The sequence below is a fragment of the Corapipo altera genome, unplaced genomic scaffold (assembly GCF_003945725.1).
Source record: "Corapipo altera isolate COAL_440 unplaced genomic scaffold, ASM394572v1 24, whole genome shotgun sequence".
Classification (NCBI taxonomy): domain Eukaryota; kingdom Metazoa; phylum Chordata; class Aves; order Passeriformes; family Pipridae; genus Corapipo; species Corapipo altera.
Genome location: NW_020884903.1, coordinates 4,011,047 through 4,030,466, shown reverse-complemented (window position 1 = coordinate 4,030,466; position 19,420 = coordinate 4,011,047). Strand labels below are relative to the sequence as shown.

At 41.0% G+C, this 19,420-nt stretch overlaps 1 protein-coding gene across 4 annotated transcripts; it reads right to left on the bottom strand.

The window, feature by feature from the left end:
• Nucleotides 1-981: 981 nt before the first annotated feature.
• On the bottom strand, nt 982-17,634 carry CIDEA (cell death inducing DFFA like effector a). Of its 4 annotated transcripts, none has more exons than XM_027650962.1 (6): nt 17,501-17,634; nt 13,016-13,172; nt 12,676-12,822; nt 10,365-10,513; nt 7,064-7,221; nt 982-5,040 (listed from the first exon to the last, which is right to left on the bottom strand). In XM_027650962.1, exons 1-5 carry the CDS (start codon nt 17,536-17,538, stop codon nt 7,089-7,091), a joined length of 624 nt encoding a protein of 207 aa, XP_027506763.1. In that variant the 5' UTR covers nt 17,539-17,634; the 3' UTR covers nt 982-5,040; nt 7,064-7,088. The 4 variants fall into 4 exon arrangements, with proteins under 4 accessions (XP_027506763.1, XP_027506762.1, XP_027506761.1 ...); XM_027650961.1 differs by lacking the exon at nt 982-5,040 and adding an exon at nt 5,701-6,626; XM_027650960.1 differs by lacking the exon at nt 982-5,040 and having other exon boundaries at nt 5,701-7,221.
• Between the last annotated feature and the right edge of the window lie 1,786 nt (nt 17,635-19,420).

Sequence of the window (19,420 nt, the reverse complement as noted above, 5' to 3'; positions counted from 1 at the left end):
TGAAACTATTAGAAACTGTACTTTTCTTATGTAGATGAAATACTGATCCTAATGTAGTTTGCAGAAAGTGTTTATGATAAGGAGGAAAACCATCTTGATCATCCCATTCAGAGATCAAATGGCTTTTCTGGGAGACTGGAATAGCTAGCTATTTGCAGCAACTATCTAGTACTTTCTGATTTCAGATAAAATGGATTTATTGTTGAACAATCAATTGTCTCTGAAAACACATCAGTTATTCTGGAAGATAGTGACTTCTATTTGGAAAGCTTGCTCACTTGGGGAGTTGCATGCAAATTAGACCAATACTCTGCAACTGTTTGAGGTAGCTTTGCTAGGGAACTTCTCTAAGTGGGCAAGAAAGCAGGAAAGCTGCAGCTGAGAGAGCACATTTTGTACAGGAATCTAAAAGTATGGCATTTGTAATTTAGCTTCTCAGGAAGAAAATAGAGATTACCATAGACATCAGTTTGACTAGCTCAATAATAAACCAGTGGTCCTTATACCTAAATAAGATTATTTATTGTTGTTTTGTACATTCTCTCCTTATTTTTGAGATGGGAGAAGAGCGTTTGAAAACACTACTTAATAAAGAGCAGCAGCAAACCAAGCCACGTACTTATGCAAGGGAAGACACTTTGTAATTAGAAGTGCTTTTAACGTAAAAGATTATGGACTTCATAATGTAATTAAAAAGTATGTCAGAAATAATTATACCTATATTTAAGACTTTAAAGGACTTCTTAGATGTCTGAGATTTCTCTGGTTCTTCAATAGACTGACTATCCACATCATTAAACTACTGTTTTCTTAAATAGAATTGCTGTCTGAGGATGCAAGCTTTTTCTTTCTTTTTTTTTTAACACATGACAGAAATACAAACAACCTGTGATAATAGTTATATTACTTAAAAAAACACCAAACTTAATCTATACATAATGTATGCTAATTATTGAAGCAGACTTTTTACAAAACTAATGATCAATTAACATTTTATGTTGGAACTGCATGGAATGTATTATCCTGATTCTGGAGTCTATTAAGACATATTTCTTTTCTAGTGTTCCATTTCATTAGTTGCTTTATGAAACAACTAAGAGTACTGTTTCAAAGTTCTTTTTCAAGTGATAATTGATACTTATTAATAAATATTCCTCACCAAGAACACATTAGGAGTTGGGCCTACTATGAATGATTTAGACTGATGGGTGACCTTAGAAAATCCATGCTTGAGCTTGAGGTTAATAAACTGAAAATATTAACCTTGTCCTGTGTATGACTGGATTTTTTCTCTGCAACCATTGCTGTGAAAAGCCATTCAGAAAACACTCCACTCCAAAAGATTTGCTTCCAATTTTACTGGTCACTGATAGCACAGATAGCTTGGGGTTTTTGCTTATTCTTACATCTAGAGTGTTGTGCTTGTGGTATGTTAAACTTGTCTGTCTGCCAGGCACCTACCAGCTGATCTCTCGCTTTATCCCCTGAATAGGAAAAGGGGAGAAAACAAGATGAAAAAGTTTGTGGGTCAAGGTAAAGACAAGGAGATCCCTTGCCAATCACTGACACCAGCAAAACAGACACAACTCAGGGAAGATTCATTTATTTTCAACTAAAAATAGAGTAGGATGGTGAGAAACAAAGACAAAACTAAAAACACCTTCCCCAGCCTCCACTCTCTTCCCAAGCCCAACTTCACTCCTTCATTCCCAACTCTTCTACCTCCTCTCCCTGTTCATGCAGACTGGGGGTCATGGTCAGCCCACAATAGTTCCTCTCTGCTGTTCCTTCCTTCTCACGGTTTTCCTCTGGGCCCTTTCCACAGGATACAGTCCTTCACAAAATGCTCCAGTGTGGGTCCCTTTCATAGGGTGCAGTCTTTCAGAATAGACTGCTCCAGTGTGGATCCCCCATTGGCCACAGCTCCTGCCAGAAAAATTGCTCAGGCATGGGGTCTACACAGGCTGCAGCTTCCTTCATGGCATGTCCACCTGCTGTGGGAGGGGGTCCTCAATGGGCTGGGTGGATATCTTCTCCAGTGTGTTTCTCCACAGACTGCAGGGACTTGTAGCACTTGTAGCACCTCCTCTCCCTTCTTTTCTGACGCTGATGTCTGCAGGTTATCTCTTACATTTTTTTCACTTCTTTCTCACAGCTGTTGCACAGAATTTTTCATGCTGTCTTAAATATGTTTTCAGAGACACCACGAACTGGTTTGAAGTGCTCAGCTTTGGGCAATTGTTGGTTCATTTTGGAAGCAGCTCTGTACTACACAGAGGCCACGCCCACAGGATCCCTCCACTTCTCACTGCCAAAGCCTTGCCACTAAATCAAATACAGTTCTAATTTGTGCTTTTCCACAGTAAGAAATCAGACCTGTTTCTCCCACAAGAGGGGAACTGCCCATTAGTCAAATTCTGCAAAACTGCCCCTTTAGATAGAACAGTACTAGACAAATCACACTTGCATGCTATTCCTCCTCAAGCTTCATCTAATCCTGAACTTGACAAATATGATATTTCACTAAACTAAATTAGTTTTTCCCCTGCAATCAAATGTCTACTACTCTATCTGTAGGTAAATGACTGCAGGGAGTTTTTGTGAGGCATTATTAAAAGAGGTTCTTAATCCTCACTGTGTTTAGTGAACACCAGAGATCACTGAACCCTTCTATCTCCCGTCCTCAGTACTTTCTAGTCTTTTGCAACTTTTGTAAAAGATGGAAGAAAGCATTCTTTTTGTATGAAAGGAAACACAGTTTGCACAGTTTCTCTGAGGCCAGAAAGTGAGTCAGCAGTAGAAAGTAAAGAGTTCAGAGCCACATAATAGTATCCAGTTACTTCACTGCCACAGTCCAGCTTTTGGAAACTGCCAGACCATAGATTCACTAACATTCATGATTATTTCAGGAATAAGTTATTCTGGAAATGAATAGAGACAACATCCAATGCCACCATGTGATTTTATTTATTCACAGAGAGTGTTCCTTAAAATTGGCACCACATAGCAGAAAATATTGCCATCAGTGTCACAATCTTCACCCATCTCAATTTTCATAGAAAGCTAAACTACTGGGCTTGAAAATTGTGAAATGGTAAAATACTGTATTTTCCTTTAGCAAAACAACATTCCTCATGCTTAAAATATCTTAACTGCATATATGATGATGTAAGGTAGAGAAAGCAGTGATAAACTCTAAGCCCTACAAGGATATATAATTGAAGTGGCATGTTAATCACATTAAGACCTCTAACAAAACTTAAGGGATCAAGTAAAAACTATACTTTGTACTTTGGCTTTAAACTCTACTTTTACTGAAGAAGCTTGTGCCCTTAGTTCAAGTGCTATCTCAGGAAGACACATGCTGAAATGATTTAGAAGTTGTAATTTTAGTCAGTTACAAATTAGCATATGTGGTTATCTTCACAGTTAATATTCAGAATTTCCAACACTTCCAAAATTATGAACACCTACCTCTCTACTCACTTCACTGAAAAAACTTTCAGCTCAAAGTCCTATTTTCCTTTCTTTACCCTTCTCTTCTCTGGAAATGAATGATAGGGAAGGGGTGCAGGATGTTTCCTAGAGCATATTCCAAATGATCTAAGGAATTTAGACCCTGTTTTTTCCTCTCTCCCTGGACTGAAGAGCTTGTAATCCTGTTTCTCCTGAAAGAATCGGAAGGTACAAGAAAGCAACAACTTCATGGGTTTATGAAAGGAAGGAAATGAAGTAATGATAAATTATGTAGACAAAAAAGCTACTAGATTCTTCATTCTGGTCATGAAGAGAGCAACTTTGTTTTGCCTGCAGAACATGAACAGTGCCTGAGTCAACAAGATCATGTACTTCAGTGAAAATTCCTTTTTTGGTAACTAGAGAGTATGACTTAGTGCATTGTTAGTAAGTGATGCAAAGCAACAGGCAAAAAGGGTCAGTGAAAGCAATGAGGCAGTAAACATGTTTCACACCTTCTACGTGTCACTGCTACCAGCCTTGTCTGCAACAGTCACAAGTGCAGGTTAACTGAGTTTATGGAAAGAAAAACTAAAGCTAAAAACATCAGGTAGAAAATCTAGCTTTAGCTCTACATATCTGCCTTTAAGAGCCTGTGCTTTTAGTTTTTTTAAGTGTTGCTAGATATTGTACAACAGTTGTATATAATTTTCTGAAAGGTAGATAGAGCTGAAGGTTTTCTTTGCTGTGTACCATATACACCTGAAGTAAAAGTTATGCTTCCTAAGCAGTCTGTAAAAAAAAAACCCAAAACAATCAAACTGGTTCCAACTCAGAGAATGACAAACTTGCCCAGTTTGACCCAAAGCCAAAACTTTATTTCCGGAAGGAAGTTGGTACAGAAGCAAATATCATCCCCCAAATACTAAGCCTGTGAAAGACCTGTGAAAGAAGCAATGAAAGAATTTTAGACACAACTTCCAAGACACTTCTCCCATTTTGAGAAAATATCAAAGCCGAGTTATTTTGTTCAGCAGTTTGCATTTTGCATTGGAGGGAAGTGCTCTGAGATGGAGACTGCTTCTCATATGACCTTCAGCAGCTCAAGTTTTGACAAAGCTCAAGTTAAGCTGTCAAAGCAGCAACTGCTTAAAAACATTGCATACTCATAAAAAGTTGGCATTTCAAATCACTGTTAGGTTCCCAGGTAGTGTCATTGGAAACTATGGAGTGTTAGTTCTGTAACAATTGTCTCTGGCTATAGAAGGCTGGAATTTGAGGTCTGCACAGTTCAGCCTTGCAAAAGCTTTTGTATTACAGATGTTGAAGAAGCAACTTAAAAAAAGCAATAATGAACTATACAAGTTGGTTTTATTTTATTTTTTTTAGTTTTGGTGCTCCCACCATTAGCAAGATAAATATTCTTAGAAGCATTTCATAGAATTTGCTTTCAAGAAATGTGTTTGTTTTAATAGAATAAGTGGTCCTTAAAAGCTGAAAAAAGTTAATTACAAAGTCCTTGCAAAGTCAGTTAAATGCAATTCCTTGACAGGGAGAGCCAACAGTTAACATGGCAACAATCATCTGTGCAGGGGGTGTTAAGAACAATAAAGTATAAAGCTTCCATTTGAATAAAATCTCTTTCTCATTACTCCCAGAATAGTTTATTGTTTTCTTTTGAAGGACACATGACAGTGCAGCAAGCTACAGGAATTCTTCCCTGTGAGAAACTAGGAGAGAGTCCTCCTCTTATCTGAGCAGTATGCCCTCTCTCCTCCTCCAGCAAACACTCAGAAGTAGATGGGAAACAGAAATCAGGAAAAAACCCCAAGGTTTTTCTTAGCTGTCTACTTATTTGTACTACCATTACTGAAGAGACAGGCAGAGACCTACCAAAGTTGTGTCCATCAGTCCCTTTAACATTTGGATTTAGGCTGCTTTTCACCACAACAGTGATTTGAAAGTGCAGTGATTTGAAAGATCTGGCTAAGCCACGTCCATAATGGGAAGGCAAAAATAAGCATATGAAGGTGAGCAATATTCCCATGTTAGTGACACTTGAAGTGAACAGAACCAGCTGACAGATCAGAATGGATCCCATCAACCATGATGATTCATCTTTTCCATCCTCCTGCTTCTCTTTTAGCAGATTAGATTTTCTTCCAACTGATCAATGCAATTGATGTACGTAGTTAATGGATTCCTGTCTCAGTGGCATGGCAAGCACTGTGGGTTCCATAGTGGTCTTCTCCCTTTCACTCCCACTGCTTTCTTCCCCTACCATGCTTGTTCTCTCTGCACCAGAGCTTCTCTTACTAGGTGGAATCTACTGTCACATCAGACACATTTACCTCTATTTTTACTGTTTCCTTAACAGCTTTTAGTCTTACTAAAATTTTTCGTGAGCAAGCAAAAAAAACCTCAAAAGCCACACTTACAAACAGTGAAAGTTGGGCTTTTTCCCTTCACCAATGTGACTTTGCATTTTGACACAAGATGCCTAAGGCTAATCGTTTTCCGACTTTTTATGCTGTTGAGGAAAAGCTTGCTAAAATCTGGTCACACTAACAGTTCAGTAAACATTACTTTGCCCTTTAATACAGTTTGTCTTGGGAGACTATAATACCGCAAATATTCATTTTAGAGCCTACATTTATGTTATAGTGTCCTGCTGCTCTCCCTTGAACACAGGGCATCAAAATATGCAGCATCTCTTACAAGTACGTCTTGAGAAGTAGTGTCATCTTGTAACTGAACAGTGAAAACTACAGAAGTGATGGTTTAACCCCTGAAGGAAGCTGCAGCAGGTTACTTAGAAGACATATTTACGAAAACATGGCAGATTATTCAATACTCAGGCAGAACTGGACATGACATTCATTAAAGAAATACATCAGGTTCTTCAACTGGTATGAGGCATAATAACCTGAACTTCCTGAAGATCTGAAGAAAAATATTAAGAGCTATAATGAAATGTTTTTATTTTTTACTTGTTTAAGGGAAGTAAGGCTAAATTTTAAGCTTCTGCTTAGTAGTTGCATAATCTCCAATTAGATTTCATGAGAGTAGTCAGTCACTGAACTAGGATTGAAGTTGTATTATGTAGTTCCATTGTTAGCAGGAGTAAATAAGTACACTTCACCTTGTTGTACCTCAATGCCAGTTTGACACTAATACCAGCACTGTTAAGGATTAAAACAAACAAACAAATTAAAAAAACCAGTTCCCTTGCCCCCACCTTACAGCCTAGTCTGTTCAGAATGCAAGTAGACAGCCAGGAAAAAAACCACAAAACAACAAAACCATGTTTTGATTGGTGCAAAACATACTCCACTGGTTACAAATCATGCAAGTTTTCAAGTATACTTATTCTTCATTTTGAGTTGCTGGGGCAAAAACCTGCCCTCTCTCCCTCTGCCAAGCTCTCAGATGTTAGGCACCCACCTTTTGAGCTGTTAAGAGCCTGTGAACATCAAACACTTATTTTATGACTAAGGCCTACAAGCATTCCCAAATGGGAAAAATGTTCACATTAGTGGACATCCCCCTACTATAACATTATTACAATCAAAACTGAGCAAGAGAATGCCTTTAAGCAAAAGGATCCGATATCAGAGGTGCAGCTGTTTTCACTACTCCCGCCTTGATCTTGTACACATGTCATCTTCATCATATTCACCCATCAACTGCAACAAAAACGTTCCAGTGTAGAGAAGAAACTGTCCAGCTATTTGTGCTGCATGGGATATTAGCTGAAGCACTTTCCTAGAAGAAAAGCCATTAATTTAAGAAAAAATCACCAGCAAGATGACATTACCCCTTTCCACCCACACCGCCTTTATGAGTCAAGTTGATATTTTTAAAAACTCTCATTCCTGCTGACTTCTGAGCAGCTGGTCATTTTTATACCTTCTTTAGAAAAAATATTTGATTGACAAAAAACTAGTTCATTCTGCCAACTAGAAAACACATTTAACAAAGCAGGCTATCATCCTGCTAGACATTTACAAGCCTTCTGCAAAGCCACTACTCAAACTACCAGAACACCACAGAAGACAACTTTGCCTGGGAGCCCCACAGCACTCCTGCAACATAAATCCACCTCATGTCTCACCTTTAGGTCATTTATGCAATTCTTCGTGTATCTCCAAGCCACAGATCAAACTTGATTAGATCTGGAGCTGAACAATCACATTACAATAGACGCCCAACAGCAAAACTGGTGCAGCCAGATGAAGTAAGGCTGTCCAAGCTACAAGTCTTAAGAATTCTCTGTTCACAACTATTCTATTTTTAAAAGATTAAATAAGTATCATCATTCAAAAATATAATACTGTGAAAGAATCAGTGTAGGTCCATAAGGTAATATCAGGTAAGCATTGGAGGTCTACAATATAAACTGTGGATCATCACTGGATCACAGAGGAATAGAAATTGTCATACTTGAATGGTTGTTTATTCATCTTAGTTGTAGGTGCATCTTCCTTCCATTCTCCAAGAAACAATGGGGATATCAGTACTAAGAGCTATATTGGAGTCTCATTCCCCAGAAGTTAAGTAGGCCCTCACAGGTATGAGGCTGAGGCACTGGGGAAGAGATACACAAGAACTGGGGCCATTCCAAACCCAGAATGGGATCGGTTTCTGAAGATGCAGCAACCAGACTAGCCTTCCTCTTCTGCAAAAAAAGGGGGGAAGATTTTCTGAATTCCTGTCTGAGAAAACATGCAGGTGTGAACCCTCTACTGCTATTCACTTGTCCTTTGATCTTCAGCAGAAAAGACAAAATCTTCTTCCTTCAAATTCATTTGTCCCCACTGTGATGAAAGAAGGTTTGCAGTCAAAATCCAGTGCTTCAGAAGATTAGAATACCCTGTACTTATAGCCTGGGAAGCCTTTCAAGAACACTGTATACTTATTTGTGCTTCCCTGAAATGAGCCATTTCAGCATGTTCTTCCTCCATCACACAGGCCAAGGAGCTTTACAGTCGTAAGGAAAGCTGGATCTGGTACTGAACTTTTGAGCAGCTGCAGTGTGTCACTTGCACACAAGAGCAGTTGCCACTTAAGCCATGGAGCAAGTTATTTGTTGAACTGGACATTTGATCCTTCAGCTGGACACAGTAGGGAGACACCATTAGGGGAAATGCACTAATCAGATCTGGCAGGCTTCCAATCCCTCCCACCCATGAACAACTGTAGATTTTTTAAGTCCTCTCCCTTCACACTCTGCAAGTGGACTCAGGGAGAGGGCATCAAAATTAGCAATCTGGAACTCATTAGCAGAGGGACCTAGCATCATCTGTCTCCTATTTAAACAGCAGGCTGAGACAGGCCATATTAGTCTTATGTTCAAGGGTATCAAGGTTATCTCTTCTGTCACCCCTGTTCTTTGCTAGCAGACTGTTTTCCCACCTTGCCACTGGCACTTCCCTTACAGCTCAACTGTGTAAAATAACAGTGCTTCCAGAAGAACTCCACAGCTACTTCAGCTGTTGCCAGCACCACTCCTTTCTCAGCAGCTGCCCTGTCTTGGCAGGGAGGCAGAATTGTCACTTCAAACTCTCCTTAGCAGCGCAAGTTCCAGTGCTGATACTCAGCTCCATAGCAGGCAGCCAGAGATTAGAGTTTGTTTTGGCTCAGAAAACTTGACAAACATAGGAACTAGAGGAGTGCAGCTGTCCAAGGGCAAACCTTTGCTTTGAAGAAACCCTAACAAAGCCAGTGTTACAGGTGGGTGTAGCATGCAGCTGGATCATTGCTGCAGTCTGACCAGAGACAGTCTCATCTACAGTCACACCAGCTGTAGCTTGAAAGATTAAGCAAGTAGAGTGGGAGAGGTCAGTCAGACTGAAAGACCTGGAACAAGATTAGCATTACAATGCTAATTAGCATACCTGCATCAAGAGAGGAGGGAATACTTAAAGACTTCAAGCTAAAGACTACTTGTCACTCAGGGGAAGTGAAAACTTTGCTTATGACATACATTTCTGTCTGTCAGATCTGTCCTCGAGTAATAAAATGCAGCAATGCTACACCATTGTGTATCAACCAAAATTTGAAAAGTCACAAAGAGAAATTCAGGGCTGCAGCTTAAAAAACTGTCAAAGTATGTCACCTCTGTGAAGAAGGTACCTGAATTCAGGAATCTTCTTGAACCAGGGCAGGACGAAGTTTTGACAAGGCACCAAGTTTTAACTCATTGTTGCAAACCGTGGACAAGACAGGTATTATTTTGCCCCTGAATAAGACACCATTTCCCAACAGCCAGTTTTACCAAATTCACAACCCACCACAGATTAGTCCTGCAGAAGATAGTGGTCCTTGATAAGCTCCATTAGTCTGCCTCCAGAACACTTGGTTTAAGAATAGTGAGGTCAGTGTCTTCCTACAGATGACAAATTCACATTAAGATAGAGTGTCATATCTCTTCCATTTTCCTTTGCCTCTATGTAGCTCGGCTGGTGAATTTGGCAGACAGTAATTGCAAAGTCCAAGCAAGCTTTAACACTAGATCACAAATTCCTCTCATTTCATTCCCTGGAAGTCCTCCCTTCAAAGAGCTTCTTCCTCAGCCTTCTGCATTCTTCAAACAAGTCAAAGGAGTTTGGGGAAATTCTCTCAGCAAAACAAAGAGATTATACTTACACCCTTGCAGTATATACAAGCTGATAAGATTTTGGCCTTGGGAGAAATTTAAGATTCCACCATAAAAAGCTATAGGAAGTTTTTACAAATCAGCTATGCACCTTTCAAAGGAAGATTCAGCATATTGGCCAGTATGTAAGAAATAATAAAACTAACTTTAATAATACTAACTTTATAAACACACCTGCTCCACAGAACCAATAGCAAACAGAGATTTTATATTAACGCATACACCTGATCAGTAGTGGCAACATACTTACCGCAATATACTTTTTGCTCCCATGAATTTGATATCCCATGAGACAGAGTAGATCTCATAGAAGGTCGCCTTGATGTTTAAGCAGCCAATAAAATCCTTAGGGTTCAGCTTGTACAGATCAAATGTGATGTTAGCTACTCCATTTCTTGTCTAATTTGAAAGAAAGAGAGACAGTTTGTACCACGATGCAGGAAACTACAGCAGGAAAATTGTTAACAAAGCAGCTCTTCAGAAGAAGCTTTGCTTATTCCAGTCTTAGGGTTAGCTCTTGGTCAATTCTAAACTAGAATTGAAAGCATTAGCACAAAGAAAAGCAAATATGTATCTTATGTAATTTTGTTCAAGTCCTGACCAGGATTTTGAAGCTATTCCACAAGGACATAGAAGTTCAAGTGACATAACACCTCCTGAATATTTCTTTTCTGTAGTAGAGCTTCTTCAGTGTATACTGAAGCCACAGGTAATGACACTGGACAGTGTTCCTACCACTTATTTATCCTGGTACTTTCCAGTTGCTATCTGAGGCAGCACAGTTAGTCTACACTGAAGCAGGCCACTAAATAACCAGGATGATGTTCTGTTTAGGAAGGCAGACAGTATTGATGAGCTCTCTTAGAGACAGCTACAAAAATATCATATGTGAAAAGTCATGTCCTCATATCAAACCCTGGCTCATAACACCTCTTTTTCTTCCTACTAAAAAGAAACACAGGGAGGGAACCACTGCTGATTAGGCCTAGGGTTTAGTAATGAGTTTTTAAGAGAAAAATCAAGGGAGAAGGAGCATGGAAAGTCATCTTCCACCTTAAATCCAGCCTCCTTTATTGAAAGCAGCCCTTGTCTGCTGCAGGGCTGACAGTAGGAAAAACAAAAAGAAAACAGTAAAGAGAATCCATATTTACAGAGACATCTAGTGGATACACAGGATCCTCTGCTCAGCACATTCCACTCAAGGTTAATGGCCTGGCAGCTGTCAGGTTGTTTTTTGCATGCTAAATGAAGCAATAAAGTTGCGTAAGACCGGGGCTTTTTGTGCTTGTCACCCCAGCTCTCAGACAGTGTCATGATAAGTCAGACAAAGTTAAACACAGCAGTATATCATTAGCCAGCAGTTTTATGCCTGTTTTACTTTGATAGCCTCCAAACTCCAGCAATAGGATCCCCTATCAACAACAGCTTTGGAATATGTAGAAGTAGTTGGTGTACTTGGTAGCATGTCCCGTCCTAGACCCTCCCTATTGGCATCCAGAATATTTGGTTAAAGCATAATAGAGCTGGTGCTGTACTCTAGATGATTTGTGAAGCTGAAGCGGTCCTTCTGCTGACACTCAGCACATACTGAAGAGAGGCTGCATTCAAACTTGTGCTGCTGCCATGCCAGACAGGATAGAGGGGAAAGGAACAAGGTGGAATCACACCCTGGCTACAACTTCTTTTTTGCCCTTGGAGCTCATGGGCCAGATGCAGCAGGTTGATAAGCCAGTGAGATATCTTGGGGGAAAATGTCCAGACTCCCCACACTGCAGCAGGAGATTGAGAAAACAGTGCCACAGAATTGAGCCATATGTGTACAAACATACAAATGGTATGTCTGCTTACAGCTCCACAGGTAGCTCTGCACCTGGTAGAAAAAATGATGCTAGCTTTCTAGTAACAACCATGTAAAGGAAAGACAGTTAAGAGTTTGACTATGTTATTAATGTACAGATGACTATTTCCCCACAAAACCACTAATTGGACATTGAATTGATGTGATTAGAAGGCTAAAGCTAGCGAGTTTCAATAGTTCTTAAAACATCTTGAAGCATGTAGACTAACACAAGGTTCTAATGCCAGCTTTTAGCTATTTGTAAAATTAAAACACAAGCATTTTTCTAAACTTCACTAAATTATTACTACATTCACAAGAGAGAGCTTGCTTTACATTGCTTAATTTGGTCATTTTTTATGCTTTAAAAGCTAGCTTTTAAGGACATTTACCCCATGAAGTTAAAAAATACAAGGTCCTAATTTTCTTTATGTTACAAAAAGTAAGTAAAGAACAAAGTTATTTCTCTAAAAGCAGGGTATTTTCCCTACGATTCTTTTCAGTTGTAATGTTTTATTTCAATTCTTGGTAGATCTTCGCCAACAGAATATGTCCAAACAAGGGACTTGATTTTTCACCCAGGAAGGCTCAACAAGGAGTTGATACCTTGACTTCTTTGGGGTAATTTTTCTTCCTCTTCTGCCCTCTTTCCAACAATTTTAGCAGCCACAAACATTCTTCCGTCCACTTCTACTCAAGTGAGAGAGAAGAAGTCAACACTTACTGGTGCCCATTTCTGTCCTTTTTCTAGAACTATGAAGTGTGTATTATCATCCAGGGACTTGAAAAACTCTTCTGTGTCCACAACTGTGCCATCTTCCTCTAAAACCAGAGTAATTTTTCTAGCAGATATAAAGAAGGAATCTAAAGTCTGAAAAAAAAAAAAATCAGTACATTTTAGCATTCTAAAGAGAGCCCATCATTTCATATTAAGATTTGTTTATTTGACATATTCTCCCAAACTTCCCCAGTAATGGTTTTTAGAAGGAAAAGTCTGTGGTTTGTCTTTCTGGGACACTGTATTTCACTATAAATTTCAGTCAGAGTGGGACTGTTTGCTATACCTTGCTGATGAGCTCTTGCAGACTGCTTGCAACAATTCCTTTCCTCCTGCTTCGGGAGGCATTGGACACACGGAAAGGTCGCCCTGCAGGCACAAGAGGAGGGAACAGGGCCTGTTTTGTTATGGCTCCTACAGATGCTCCCATGGATATCAAAGATCTAAGACAAACAAAAATTCAACATAGTTATAAAAAACCAGCCATGTCAAGTTGTGCGAGAAGGAGGAGGACTGTTGAGTTCAATGACATAATCACATTATACGAGTAATTCACAGATCATGTTAGACCAGTGGAGCTTCCTTTCAAAGTTATGTACTACACAGCCCTACAGATATGTCTCTGAACATTTCTCTTTTGCTCATGGCATTTGGAAGCACTTTAAAACAATTTCAAGCAGATGTGGGCCACCTCTAGCTCAGCTGACATCAAGGTCACAATTGCAGTGAAGCTGATGGGTTTTAATACTGAATTAAAAAGGCAGCAGCTCTTACTGCATTCAGTCACTTAGATTATTCTTTTTACCTGCAAGATAAACATGCAGTGAGATAAAGAATTAGTTGAAAGTAAACTTATGTGTTAAGATAGGAGTTTCCTTTAGGAAGACTGAACATATTACCTACATTCGAAACACCTACTGTCAGAATGCAAGTGGAGCTTTTCAATATAGTTATGCTTGACTTACAAACAGCCCAGGCCTTTATCTTGTAAATTATATCTACAGCCTACAAAACTTGATCGAGTTTTGAAAAACACAAACTAAGACTTGTTTGTGCCCTAATGTATCAGAAGGAATCAAATGAAATGAAAGTTAAGATCCAAGTACATAAATACATGGTGTTGGAACAGGCTGTTGCCAGAGAGGCTGGAAAAATTCAAACACTTTTAGAAAGATGTTTTAGATTTTCTGGGCAATTGCATGCTTTAATAGTGACTGCTTACCTTTGGTAAACCAAGCACACAACACTGGTAACTGCCTACTCCCACCACAAGGTACAGACCTGCTCTCATCTACACTTAGTGCCACTTTTTTTGCCAAGTGCTGTTGGCTAATTCAGTAATCAGCTTGCCAAAAATGATGCTCTGCCTGACACCTGGAAAGAAAGGATTGATCTCTACATCTTTTAAAGGGAGACAATATTTTGCCTGCCACACCCCTGGACTTTACCTCCTTTGCTCCTTAATACTGAATTGCTCAGGGATGGGAAAGGGATGCATCCCCATTTTGTTCTCCCACATAGGTGTAAAAGGTCAACTCTATGTAGGAAAATCTATTCTCAGACACTTTCACCGAGAGTAAAGGGGTGAACTGGCAGCCTTTTTCTGCAGCCAGAGAGTGAATACAGGAATTCCTAGAACAGCAATGAAATGCTGTTACTCAACTAAAGTTACTCAACTAATAACGTCCCAGTCACATCTTTTTCAAAAATCCACACCATGGAGACTAACTATCTTTTCCAAACCTCTTATCTGGTCTCTAAGCATATTTTTTGAATGCACAGAAAGCAATTTTTGTAACTGAACAGATTCAGATTTCAGCAAATAATTTATTTCCTGCTCTCATTCTGAGTCACTGTTCAGGCTATTGCCTTTCCTTTTTACACCAAAATTTCCCTTCTTCAAAAACTTTTTGGCATTATTGGAGGAGAATGAGAACGTTCAACAGTTTTGTTCTAGCTTATGCTAACATCTTCTTTGTAGTGCTGTCTATACACTAGGTCCCTAGCTTTCAACATTTGGCATATATATACACATGGCTGATGTAAATCTCTCCCCTTCCCGTAACAAAGCTGGTGAGGATGAGCAGTCGGCATGGCTTTCAGGAAACAAGCATTGTTTCAAATTAAAGAGCTAATAAGCACTATTCCTCCTGGAGAAGGGTCAAGACCAGGGAGGAGGACAAGGTGACAGTAGCACCGACAAAGGCACTGAAGCTCCACAGAAGGGAAGCCTCCTGGGACAGGGGTGTTTGTCAATCTCATCGCTGACTAAGTTAATAGTCCCCCAATCACCCCACTGGTCTGTGGGCAGCTTGCATTCTGAATCACTGAGTCTCTTCCTCAGACAGGAAGCCTGCTCATCTGCCTTGGGGCTGGGGACGCCACAGGGCACCCTGATGTTAGAAAATGCAGCTCTCTGGTTTCAAGAGCTTTCACAGCTAGTTACATCTCATTCCCTCTTACACATTTGAAAATCTGTATGTAGATTAGTTACTTGAGTGATGTATATGACAGTACTGCCAATTTTTTTTTTTTTTTTTTTAGGGACAGTCAATACCAGACCCATTGAAAAGTTTGCTTTCCCATTACTTAAGCCAAGTTGTCATTCACAAAAGACAAACCATAAGGTAAACAGCCAAAACACACATGCCAATACAGAATGAAAAGTGTTAGGGGCACAGCTCATGGCAGAACTCAAGCTAACAGGGTTCACCTCAGGCATTACCACAACCCACTATACAAGCCATACATTAAAGCTCTGAGCAGAAGTTCCTAAAGGGTTCAAGATCAATCACCTCACACTGCTGCCTAATTCTATCAGATTTAAAAAGTCAGAGACGAAAAACCAAACTAATCAGATTAATAAACCAGGACTTTCATTGTCTCCACCAGACAGTGACTGAACAGGAGTCAAAGTCTTAAGAATTTATTTAACACTGACAACATTACACCTACATTTTGATCAGACCTGTCAATATCATCTTTAAACTAAGGCTACTTATGAAGCAGTGAGTCTGAGCTTTAGGCCAGGCTGAGGTTTCAGCTAATGAGAAGTATTAGGAGACAAAAGCCAGTACGATTAAATAAAGCCAGATAAACAGAATGTGAACTCTTCCGTTTCTGGGTCAATTCCTGAAAGCTTGGGTTTGTGTTTGGGTTTTTTGTTTGTTTGTTTGTTTGTTTGTTTGTTTGGTGTGCCACTCTCTTTCCCAGACTATAGACTCAAATAGGCCAGCCTACACTCAGGGCTCTTAGAAAGATCCCTTCTTGTTGCAGCTGTCCTCAAAAACCAGACAAACCAATTCCTGATGCAGGGAATTCCTCCGCTAGACTGGAGTTACCAAAATAATTTCCTATTAAAAGCTGATCAAGCTAAGTCAAGAAACAAGTGGTGGAAAGAAACTAAGGTATAGCTGGTTTTATTATAAAGTCGAGTGACATGTTAGATACACATTTTTTTATTTTTATACACATATTTTTATTATTCTTTAAAGTTGAAAGAATCAAGTCCTAGCTCTTCCCTAAAGGAAGAGAAATCCTATGTCTGTGGAAAACAAAAATACATTTTTAACTGAAAGATCAAATATCTTCAAAATCTAGCATCTTACCTAGTTTGTTTTGGATAACTACAACCTGCTAAAGAGGGACTCACAGATACTGCTACAAGCATTCACTGTAACGTCAAAACTGGTGGAAGAGATTAATTCATTTTTTTAGGAGAATCCAGGAATTAAAAGCCTGCCTTGAGCCCTGCACACATTTCACTATTTACCCTTGGTTGCAACATGCCCCATATGTTTGTATAAGAATCTCGCTCATAAAAATCAATGTTGCACAACACAAGTGGTTCCAGGATATGGCACAGTTTGCTTTTTAGGTTAGGGTTCACTGGCAAATGGCAACGTCAGGAACAGTGAAGTTAAAAAAAAAAAAAAAAAGAAAAGGCTCAGAAATTAGTCAGGAGACTTAAGGTTCAACTAGATGGCAGCCATGGTCTCCCTAATTAAACAAGAGCTGTGGAGATACCAGAACCGCAGCTGGCAGCGGATGCTTTTTTGGGTAGTGCACAGAACTGTACCTCCATGGATGTGGTTGACACGCCTGGGACGCTAGCGGAGGCCAGGGGTTGTGGTCATGTTGTCACCGAGTACAAGCGGCTCCCGGCTACACGGAGGCTCCGCTCCTGACTCGCCAGTTCCCGGCACACAGGCGGCAGGCTCGGATGCCGGGATGTGAGCGCATCCGGTCGTTGCACCTCAGCGGGCAGTTTAAACTGAAAGGCTCCTACTTGCGCTTCCCTCAGCAGAATTTCAGCCAGGATCACAGAATCAAGGTTAGAAAAGACCTCTGAGATCATCGAGTCCAACCTTTTACTTAACACCTTGTCTACTAGACCATGGCGCTGAGTGCCACATCCAGCCTTTTCCTAAACACCTCCAGGGACGATGACTCCACCACCTCTCTGGGGAGCCCATTCCAATGCCCAATCGCTCTGAGACTCTGTCAAGAACTTCTTCCTAAAGAAGGATTGCAGGGCTGCGAGAGTGTCTCGACTTGTTTCTCCCACTCAGGGCCCATCAGCTTTAATCCCCCAGGAGCCCCGCCCGCCTTGGCCGCCCTCGCACCGCGCTCCCAGTGCGCCCTTTGCTCCCGAAGCGCTAGAGCCGACAAAGAGCTGTTCAGATTGGGCTTCCCCCGGCAGCCAGACCCGTCGCCGGGATCAGCGTGGGAAGCGGGGATGGAGAAGGGGTGTGGGTATCCCGGCACTCACCGCAGCAGCGATATCACGAAATCCCACGCCACCTCCATGGCCGGTCCGGCCGCGGGGCAGCGCCGGTCACGGTGCTTAAGTGTAGCGGGCGGGGCTCCTCCTCCGGGTGGAGGTGGCCCCTCCTGGTCCCGGCCCTTCCTGCCCTCCCTCACTCCGGGGACAGTGGGAGCCGTGCCCTGGGAAGAGGGAGCACTGCCCAGACAGTCCCGACTGGGCTTAACGCTTGTCCACAGCACCATGGCGCCAGCGGCGGGGATGCAGGAACAGGTGTGAGGGAGCGCACTTCGGGAAGGAGTATTTTTTCAGGTGCTTTGTAGTTTACCTGAGAAAGGAGCGGGAAGGATTTTGTTCAGTGTGCATCGGAGGTGCATGCTACATTGTGGCTAGATACAGCTAATATAGTAACAGTCAGAGCATTAGAGCATTAGAGCATTAGAGCAAATCAACAGATTAAGTATCTCAGCTTCTGATTTTAGAGCCTGTGAATAAGCTTACAGCTCGGATTAATGTTTACAGTAGCTTCAGTGAGGGTGTTTACTGTTACTCCTACAGGCAGGAGAGCAGCGACTTCTGTTCGCTACACAAGTACCAAGGCAGTATTTCCTGTTCATGTATGTCTGTGAGCACAAATACGGTTCTTTTGGGCCCTGGAGCCAGGATGTTGTTTACATCCGTCCAACCACTATTGCATAGGGAAAACACTGAAACCTGTGAGCATTGAAACCTGCCTCTCAGGCAACAGCCTGACCTAGGGCCAGCATCTGCACCAGGAAACTCTGCCATGGCTGATCAGGGAATGACTCCAGAGGCCCTTGCCACCAGCATTCAGGTTACCCCCAAGGTCAGGAATAATTAGTTACCTGGTTGCCTGTATTGTTTTTCCCAAACTAGCCTGTTTAGGGTAGGAAGAACCACTCAAAGTACCTCTTACTGTCCAGGTTTCTTTAGCCTGCAGGCTGACATCTACTGGATGTCTTCTTCAGTCCTCAGCTTTTGGGGTCCTTATCAGCTAAGGATTTTTCTGAACAGATGAGTCTCCAAATGTCTGGAGGAGGTGGAAATTTTGGTCTTGCAGAAGCTTAGTTTTCCTCTGGCCACGTGCCTCTTCCCAGAGGTCTTTGTAGAGACATCCAACCAGCGCAGCCACTGCTAAGCATCCCCCTGAGGTGACATACCGGATGCAAGGCTGACACAGCTCTGAGACAGGAACGGTGTGTTTTGCAGGGACATGCTCCTCATCAACACTAGTGCCTCAGTTGTCATAACTAATACAAACACAGATGCTTAACTAATACAAACATAGATCCACAAGAGTAACAGGAAAAACATGTCCTTTCGAAGACTGTCCTGATCTGTAAGGAGAGAAGAGTATTACCTGTAGTTTTACAAGCTGCCTTAATACTCCTTTTTTTTTTTTCTGAGCAAGCAGCAGTAAGACCATTAGATGGGTAAAATCACTGACTTAGGAGCTGGACACCTCATTAAAGAAGTGTCTTTGAACAGCAGCAAGACAGCACATAGATGGGATGTGCACAGAACCTACCAAGGAAGATTATAAAACAGTAGCATGAGACAAATCTGGCAGGTCAGGGCAATAAAATGAGATCTCATAAAACCCAGAAGTGACAAGATAACATTCAGTATAAAGAAAATAGCTGTAAGAGGCAGAATTACTCCACTCATTTACAGGGAGAGAAAATGGACCATAGGTTGAGGTGAGAAGGCTAGAATACTTAGCAACGTTTGCTTCAGTCATCACTGAAAACATTAATCATGCAGGGGACAAAGTATGTGGCTGATGTTGAAGGGAATGAACTCTAGAGGTGGAGTTAAATAAGCAACTGTGTTAATCCCTCTTGCTAAACTACTGTCTCACTGTCCCTTTGCTGAGTGCAATGACTGCCTCCACATGTATTACAT